This window comes from Drosophila ananassae, chromosome 2L (assembly GCF_017639315.1).
Source record: "Drosophila ananassae strain 14024-0371.13 chromosome 2L, ASM1763931v2, whole genome shotgun sequence".
Classification (NCBI taxonomy): Eukaryota; Metazoa; Arthropoda; class Insecta; order Diptera; family Drosophilidae; genus Drosophila; species Drosophila ananassae.
In genome coordinates, this window is record NC_057927.1 from 3,887,184 (window position 1) to 3,896,736 (window position 9,553).

The window sequence follows — 9,553 nt, forward strand, 5'->3', positions numbered from 1 at the left end:
CAATGTGCAGTTTTAATTGGTTTTCCTAAAGAACTTTCAAACAAAAATGGAAGTTGGGATATGTTAAACAATAAAGTTTTTATTTACTAAAGACTTAAATGTAACCTTTGGGACTTCAATTCGGTTCATTTGATTAATGTTTTCAAAACTTTACACAGCACTTCCCACAATGAAACGGGTTTCTCATGTAATTAATCAATTTGTAAAGTATTTAAAAAAATAATAATAATGTCGAAAAACGTTTCAAAGCTTCAAAGTCAATGCACTGAGCTTGTTTTGTGGTTTTTGGAAACACACACAAATAAACATTAAACCGAAAGTCAGCTTCCGTTTTTTTGACCAACTACTCGATTCATCTTTTTTGATTCCATCAATCAAATATTGGGCATTATCGCACATTTATCATGGGCTGCCGTCTGGCGGATTTATGTGGGGGAAGTGGTCCTGGCTAAAAGGCAACACCCATTGGACCTGGTCCAAATCAATGCGATGCCGTTTCGGGGCGGCATTTGTCATCATTAATGCCAGGGCGAATTTATCATCGCTTGCCCTTCGAAATGTGCGTCCATTTTGAACCTTTCATTACTCGTGCCAGTCTGGGGAAACCAAATCAACTGTCATTGACTCCACTGGGGACCATTGTACCAGCCTAAAAGGTGCATGGCATAACCATAAGGCTTGTACTCATAGTTCTACTTAGAAAACCTTTCTCTGTAGTAGTACTTGCAAAGCACAAAATTTTTCTATCCTTGGAAGAGTAATTTCCTTGTCCTTATGGTTCTGAAACGTACTGTAGCCAATTTGGTGAGCTCGCCGTGCCATTCACACTTCCGCCTATCTGCCATTTTTTCTTCCTTTACCCATCCATCCAGGCATTGCCCAACCTCCTGCCGCCTCAGCATTTTCCTTTGCATTGCTCATTTCCACTGATTTGGTTTGTTTCCTTCCCGACACCCTTTGACCTCCGCCTCCGTTTTGCAGGTGTACGCCGTAGTCGTTTCGCATGAGCAAACCTCAGGTGATTTGTCCCCGGCTGCCGTGAGTTATACGAGTGGTTTCTATTCAATTCCCGTCATTGGCATATCCTCGCGGGACGCGGCCTTCTCCGACAAGAACATCCATGTCTCCTTCCTGCGAACGGTGCCCCCTTATTACCACCAGGCCGACGTCTGGCTGGAGATGCTGAGCCACTTCAGTTACACGAAGGTAGGCCACACTTCCCCCATCCAATGGCCCAAAAATTTGACTTATTGACTTATTGAGTTGTTCCGTTATCTGCTCCACTGGGCGTCAGGTAATCATCATCCACAGCTCCGACACGGACGGCAGGGCCATACTGGGACGCTTCCAGACCACATCCCAGACCTACTACGACGACGTCGATGTGCGTGCCACCGTGGAGCTGATTGTCGAATTCGAGCCGAAACTGGAGAGCTTCACCGAGCACCTCATCGACATGAAGACGGCCCAATCGAGAGTCTACCTGATGTACGCCAGGTGAGTGCTAACAATGTGCGAAAACAATGCATTCATAATTGGGTCAAGTTGGGCAGTTTGGTCTCGTCTGTTGTTTGTGATTAAGTATTGGCCAGTATTCATCCAAGAGTTTGATAAATTGGATCAATATTTGATTAAAGGACTCTCTTCCGTCTACCGGATAAATTATTAAATTGGCATTTGATGTCAATTTTTTAAAGCATCTTCCTTCATGTGAAATACATAATGTAAGCATGCTGATTTTTTCCATATTGCCAGTTTTCATATAAATAAATCGCATTGCCCCGGGAGATGCTTCAATTTGAATACTAAAGCGTGTCTGTCAATTGTTGTCAATTCCGAATAAAATGATTTTTATGCTGTACTCCACAAATTGATTTCAATGAAAAAGCGTGATATCCAAGATTACTGGGATTGCATTCTGGGCATTTACCAGACTGCGGCCATAAAGTTTTTATGTTGATTATATATTTAATAAATATTATTTCTGTACTTGTTGGCTATCAGAAAATATTACTTTTTATGGTTATTCTATCGCTAACGAATCTTTGTTGACAGAATAAAAGGAAAATATTCAGTAACCCAATTATAAATACAATTTATTATTTATTCATTTCGCAAATTTCTCAACTGCAATGCCAGAATTCTTGTTTAAATATGCATACTTCGTATTACAGCACGGAGGATGCCCAAGTTATTTTCCGGGATGCCGGCGAGTACAACATGACCGGCGAGGGGCATGTGTGGATTGTGACGGAGCAGGCTCTGTTTGCCAACAATACGCCTGACGGAGTACTGGGCCTGCAGCTGGAGCACGCCCACAGCGACAAGGGACACATTAGGGTAAGTGCGACTCCCCGGCAGGGAACTCAATTATGCATGACGTGATTTCGTTGCTCTACTTCTTTGTCCCTTCTTCTCGCCTGCCTACAACAGGACAGTGTCTACGTCCTGGCCTCGGCCATCAAAGAGATGATTTCCAACGAGACTATTGGCGAGGCACCGAAGGACTGTGGTGATTCCGCCGTGAATTGGGAGTCGGGTACGTATCATCCGCCATGCGTGCTAATTGGCTCTTTCACACCTGTCCATTTTGTTTCTGCACCTGGCAGGCAAGCGTCTATTTCAGTACCTGAAGTCTCGTAACATTACGGGCGAAACGGGTCAGGTGGCATTCGATGACAACGGAGACCGAATTTACGCCGGCTATGATGTGATCAATATCCGAGAGCAGCAGAAGAAGCATGTGGTTGGCAAGTTCAGCTACGACAACGTAAGTTTTTTTTTCTTTAGGATTCTTAAATCTATCGTACCTTACTAATTCACTTTTTTCAGGAGCGCGCCAAGATGCGGATGAGAATCAATGACAGCGAGATTATCTGGCCGGAAAGCAGCGTCGGAAACCGGAGGGCATCATGATTCCCACCCACCTGAAAGTGCTCACCATCGAGGAGAAGCCGTTTGTCTATGTCCGGCGAATGGGCGATGATGAGTTCCGGTGCGAGCCAGACGAGCGTCCCTGCCCACTTTTTAATGCCTCCGATGCAACAGGTGGGAAAACTTAAACTTTTAAAACAAGATAATAATTTTAGTGCACTATCCTCATAAAGCCAATGAATTTTGCTGCCGAGGCTACTGCATTGACCTACTGATAGAGTTGTCCAAACGGATCAACTTCACCTATGACCTGGCCCTGTCGCCGGATGGACAGTTCGGGCACTATATCCTAAGGAACAGCACGGGGGCCATGACCTTGCGCAAGGAGTGGACGGGTCTTATTGGAGAGCTGGTCAACGAACGTGCCGAGTAAGTGGCTTCTAATTATCATTGTCGGATGTCAAATTACGGCCTTTTAATCCCATCTAGCATGATCGTTGCACCACTAACCATCAATCCGGAGCGTGCCGAGTATATCGAATTCTCGAAACCATTCAAATACCAAGGCATTACAATACTCGAGAAGAAACCGTCACGATCGAGTACTCTCGTGTCTTTCTTGCAGCCGTTTAGTAACACGCTATGGATCTTGGTAATGGTGTCGGTCCATGTTGTGGCGCTCGTGCTCTATCTCTTGGACAGGTAAGCGAATCCTCCTAGTCCCAGGAATCCAAATACCAAACCCCATCCCAGAACCGAAAACAAAAGCTGAGGAGATGATAAATCGTTGCATTGGACGGTTGAATGGCAGCGATTAGCGGCTGATCCCATCCCACATGGAATTGATTAAGAGTTCGGGTCAAAATTAATCTATAATTTACCAATTTTCAAACTCAGATTCTCGCCCTTCGGACGCTTCAAGCTCTCGCACTCGGACAGCAACGAGGAGAAGGCCCTGAATCTCAGCTCCGCGGTATGGTTCGCCTGGGGAGTGCTCCTCAACAGCGGCATCGGGGAGGGCACACCACGCAGCTTCTCCGCCCGGGTCCTGGGCATGGTCTGGGCCGGATTCGCCATGATCATTGTCGCCTCGTACACTGCCAACCTGGCTGCCTTCCTCGTGCTGGAGCGGCCCAAAACGAAGCTGAGCGGAATCAATGATGCCCGTCTGAGGAACACCATGGAGAACCTGACGTGCGCCACCGTGAAGGGCTCCTCGGTGGACATGTACTTCCGCCGGCAGGTGGAGCTATCGAACATGTACCGCACCATGGAGGCGAACAACTATGCCACTGCCGAGCAGGCCATCCAGGACGTGAAGAAGGGGTAACGTGGCAGGCTCGCGTCCTTTTCCGTAGCTGAGAATAGCATCGCATGTGTATGGCACTGTCCAGATCCAGATCAAGATCCAGACAACAACAACAACTACCACAACAACTACAATCTTAACAATTATTACAACTTCCAATTATCACTTTCCACTCTCCAACGCAACCTTCAGTATTCAATATTCAGTCCACCTAATGCCACTGTCTCTCTCTTTCTTTGTCTCTGTCTCTGTCTCTCTCTATATATCTTGCTCTTTCTCTGTTTCGACCTATTAGATATTGTATTTGTAATCGTTAGCGGTATATTTCGTGTTCGTGTTGGTCTTGCCCCCGTACTTAACCGTCCCCTATGTCATCTTGTATTCCTATATCTTAGAACTTTCATATTTTCATACCTCTGCAGATATTAAAGTTCATCATTATAAAAAATATATTTCATTTTTTAAACATTTTCTATTAAAATTTCTGAATATGAACTCGTAATATTACATTCTTTAATGAAAGTACTCCTTTTTTATTATTTTTTTCCTGATTTTTATTATTTAAAAACCTTTTTATACATAAATTAAATCATTTTCTTTACTATCTTTAAATGTATATTTAAAAATCTTAACCTTACTTAAAAATAACATTAATCATCTCTCTTAAATCATAAACTTTTATCTGCAGAGATATCACAAGCTTCGTCTATCGAAGCTATTCAAATAATACTTCCTAAAATATCTTATTTCCTACTTGTTGTGTCATCTTAATCCTTATCCTTATAAAAATCCTTTTAATCCTTTGTATGCCATTTTGTCTGCAGTAAGCTGATGGCCTTTATCTGGGACTCCTCTCGCTTGGAATACGAAGCCTCCAAAGATTGCGAATTGGTCACTGCCGGAGAACTGTTCGGACGGAGTGGCTATGGAATCGGTTTGCAAAAAGGCTCGCCTTGGACCGATGCAGTAACACTAGCCATCCTTGAATTTCACGAAAGTAAGTCCTTGAAATAAATAAACATAGTAGTTGATAAACAATATAATTATACTAAAGGTGGGTTCATGGAAAAGCTGGACAAGCAATGGATCTTCCATGGGCATGTGCAGCAGAATTGCGAACTATTTGAGAAGACACCAAATACCCTGGGATTGAAGAACATGGCGGGGGTGTTCATACTGGTGGGCGTGGGCATTGCCGGAGGCGTAGGTCTGATCATCATCGAGGTCATCTACAAGAAGCACCAGGTGAAGAAGCAGAAACGCCTTGACATAGCCCGACATGCTGCAGACAAATGGCGTGGCACCATAGAGGTGAGTTTTTGAAGATTTATTAGTTCAGACAAGTAATCAATTTTAATATTTTAGAAAAGGAAGACTATACGTGCTTCCCTGGCTATGCAACGCCAGTACAACGTGGGCCTGAACGCCACCCATGCCCCGGGCACTATCAGCCTGGCGGTGGACAAGCGGAGGTATCCCCGCCTGGGCCAGCGATTGGGACCGGAGCGGGCCTGGCCCGGAGATGCCGCTGACGTGCTGCGCATCCGACGACCGTACGAGCTGGGGAAGCCCGGCCAAAGTCCAAAGGTCATGGGGGCCAATCAGCCGACAATGCCCATGCCCATGCTGGGCAAGACCCGGCCCCAACAAAACATGCTGCCACCTCGATACTCACCTGGATACACCAGCGACGTGTCGCACCTGGTCGTTTAAGTTAACATTTTGCCAAAGCAGATAGACTATAGTGGGAACCATTATCATTGCTCAAAAACATTGGGAATTGCTAGCCAGGGAAAAGGATTACCTGTTTGTTATCGCCGGTTGGGTTGGCCAGGACCAGATGCAGGATTATACAATTATTTTCAACTATTAGGCGTTTTTAATTGCCAGTTTGTCCTGGTCCCGGGCCGCAATAATCTGTTTTATCAGAATCTAGGTGTAATGCAACATTTTTGAATAACTTATTAAGTTTGTGTAGTTTTTATACATTTGTTAAAGGGATTCAGGAAGCGATTTTATTTGTCGTTAGTTTTCATTTATTGCTTTCAATGTGCTTACTATTGTTCTAGAATACTATTACGCTTTAGCTTATTACTGAAAATTAAAAGAGTTTCTATCAAGTCTAAACTTTCCAATCCACAAAACACAATATAAAATTTTCATCTTGAAAACAAGTGACCAGATACATTTAGAGTGCCAGTGGCCAAGCTTTAAAATTAAAATTACATAATTCATTCAAATATAAAACCCACCACCCATTCTTACAAGCCGTACTCTAAAAGATACTTCTTAACTAAACTCATACCAATTTTTGATCTGGCCATAATTTTGCCTCAACTGAAAGCTCCGATTGCCCGTACAACTTATACAAATTATATTTTTTTCTTAAACAAAAAGCTTAAATAACGTAAAACCTTAAACACAATTGCCATAAAAGGGCCCAGACGTCTTAGGAAGGGCGAATCCCGATAAGCAATTAATTAAAAACACAAAACAAACATTAAACTCAAAGAAGCTTAAATGAAATTTTAAAAACAACAAATTAAAAATATATGTATACATATTATAAATATAAGATTCAGTGTGAAAGTTAACAGCATAAATGTGAAGCATACAAAATGAAATTCGAAAAAATATTTAGTAGTGAAATATGAATTTTAAATGTTTTGAATGTGTAAATCGTTTATGCAACAAAAAATAAATATTAAAACAACGACAGTTTTTTATTCCATTATCTCTCATGGGCAAGAACACTTCTACATATGTGAAGAGTAACTACAAAAATAGGATTATGATGCACTAGTCTTATCATTCAAGTTTAATTCAATTAAGGCCTTAAATGTGAATTTGCCATTGACGTTAAGCCAGTTGTTATGACGCACAATTAGGTGCGAAAATTTACTAATTATTTGATGAACAAATTAGTAAATGGACAACAAAGTACCCAAAGAAATGTGCTATGAAGATACTATAACACTAAGTGATTGATGAATCCATTACACATGATGAATCCGAGCGTGTCAGACTATCGCCTCACCATGGGCTTGCTGAATATATTAAATTCGTGTAATTATTTCAATTAAACATCTGATTGCAAATGATTTGACAACGAAGTGGATCTGCGTGGCTGTTTCTAACATTAATTGTCATTTTTCAGCACCACGATCACAGTATATATACAGATGGAGATCCATACAGTCAGACGGATGGGAGACTAACTGGCGCTGAACAAGTTGTAACTGCTATAAAGCGGTTTCGGTTCTCCCTTGTTTTTGTTTGGGAATGACTGGTGGTGATGACAGTGGTAAAAAACGGGAATTCGAATAAAAATCCCAAATTTCCTTAATTGAGGTGCATAATTTCATTACTTTGGTATCCCCCTTCGAAAGATCTACATGAGTCTCTTTTCAATAAAGACTTCTTCCTTGTTTTATTTAATTTTAAGATTTAGAAAGATTCAATTACAAGGACATAGAAATGTAGTTAAAATCTGCAAGGATAATTCAAAGTTCATATCTTCTTCTGATTCAAAGTTTATAAGGAAAAACTTCCTCCTTCCTTAATATAAAGCGTTAAATATTTGTTAGATTCTAGCCGCACGTTCCACACTTATGTAAAGTATTAGTTATTGATCCAAGCACTTAGCACAAAGCCAGATACAGGTGGCTTTATCGGGACCAGACGAATATTGTAAGGCGTTGGAAAACAAGTGAAGCCAAGGACAGATATATTCTGAAACCCAGTTGCAAGTGGTTTTGGTTATACTTCCTTCAAATGGCACGACTTGGAAACCTTTTTAAAGTGGTATAAAGCAGTTAATTCAATTAATAAACGAGTGTCAAATAATGTCACTGGCCCCCATCCAGATAGCCCATGGTTATTTTGTCTTTGATCGTCCATTAAGAGGCCGGCACTAGTTCCATACTGTCATTGATGATCGTTATCGTTTGCCCGTGTAATGGATTATATATGGGAGCTATTACGTTGAAATTAATTAGCGCTGAACTATTGTTGTCTAACACAGTCGTCAGGCCTTAAATATTTAATTTTAGCTATAAAACAATAAATTTGACTGTGCTTCCACGAAGTTGATTCGATCAATTAGACAGTATTAGCCTGGCCGGGAGAGGTGTTAACAAGTGCATTTGAGGGTTGAATTAAGCCGCTTGTAACTGGTTAATGTGGATATGATCCATAAAAGTTAAACCGACTACAAATGATAAAGTCTATTTTGCAAGAACTTGTAAAGTATTCAATTTAATAAATACTTCAACTAATGCGCAGTGACTTCTTTGCAACCTCTCTAGGACCTTAGTTAGAGAACACCAAAAACCATAAAATATATAGTGCAGATTCTCAAAACATAAACAATATAGCCCCAGATTACTAACAATTACATTTTTATATTCACAAACAAAAACAACCCCATTTAATTTCTTCAAACATCAGCTAATTTTAGAAAGATTTTATAAAGCCTACAAATATGACTATAAAAATAGACTACGACTTTTAAGGGCTTATATACAAGATATAAAAAATAATTGGGAAAAGGATTTTCCATTATAGCTCCATGTATATTTGTTTTTAAATGCTAGATCATTGTATACAAATAATTTTTCGCAGCCAATTTTTATAGATTTTCAAATTCCGGAATGAATAAAAAGAAATTCAATTTATTTCATTCCAATCGTAAACAAATTTTCTTCAGCCGACCACTAAAGATCCGAACAATAAAGTTAAACAATAAATAAAAGAGGCGAGTGAAATTGGAAGACGTGTGAACAAAATGTGGTAAACGAATAAAAATCAGTTTCGCCGCCAAATATACATTGCGAATCACTGGCCTGGACCCTTATAGAGTTATAAAAATATTAGATAATTAATCAATCGTTAATCACTTTTATTGTACCATAAAAAACCCAAATGTGATATCGTTAATAAAGTGTAATCAACTAATTAGCCCGCTCCGCGCTGGTGTATTACCGATATAAATCTTTTAGAACTATAATATAAAAATATATACTTAGGTCTATCTTAATGACATATTGAATTAGCGCAGCTGTAAAGTGGAATTTAGTATCAAGCGTTTAATAAACAAGGGAATAAAAGTGAACTCGTCATGGCAGGTTTCGGACTTTTAATTTTTTTGTGAAAAAATACCAAACTAATGTGTGTTCGGTTCTGTCATTTCTGACAGAGAGTGCGCCTAATGTATAAAAAGTTGGGTAATCAAAATTACGATGGCATAAAGGCAATTGCATATTGTAATAAGCTTTTTTGGCTTATAAAAAGTTAATGGTAGAGCAATCATGAGTGTTAAATTTTTAAGGGTAATAGAACTAGTTTTGAATGAAGCTTTGATATAATTCA

General features: G+C 40.3%; 1 protein-coding gene across 1 annotated transcript in view; it reads left to right on the forward strand.

The window, feature by feature from the left end:
• LOC6500487 (glutamate [NMDA] receptor subunit 1) overlaps positions 1-6,807 on the forward strand; it is a 16,339-nt gene extending 9,532 nt beyond the window's left edge. The window contains 13 exon segments of the mRNA XM_014911096.3: positions 982-1,206; positions 1,295-1,497; positions 2,175-2,340; positions 2,434-2,539; positions 2,610-2,770; positions 2,833-2,881; positions 2,884-3,048; positions 3,108-3,303; positions 3,364-3,576; positions 3,772-4,200; positions 5,008-5,180; positions 5,238-5,494; positions 5,549-6,807. Of these exon segments, the coding sequence (XP_014766582.2) occupies positions 982-1,206; positions 1,295-1,497; positions 2,175-2,340; positions 2,434-2,539; positions 2,610-2,770; positions 2,833-2,881; positions 2,884-3,048; positions 3,108-3,303; positions 3,364-3,576; positions 3,772-4,200; positions 5,008-5,180; positions 5,238-5,494; positions 5,549-5,896 (2,691 nt within the window). The 3' untranslated portion in view covers positions 5,897-6,807.
• The last annotated feature ends 2,746 nt before the right edge of the window (positions 6,808-9,553 follow it).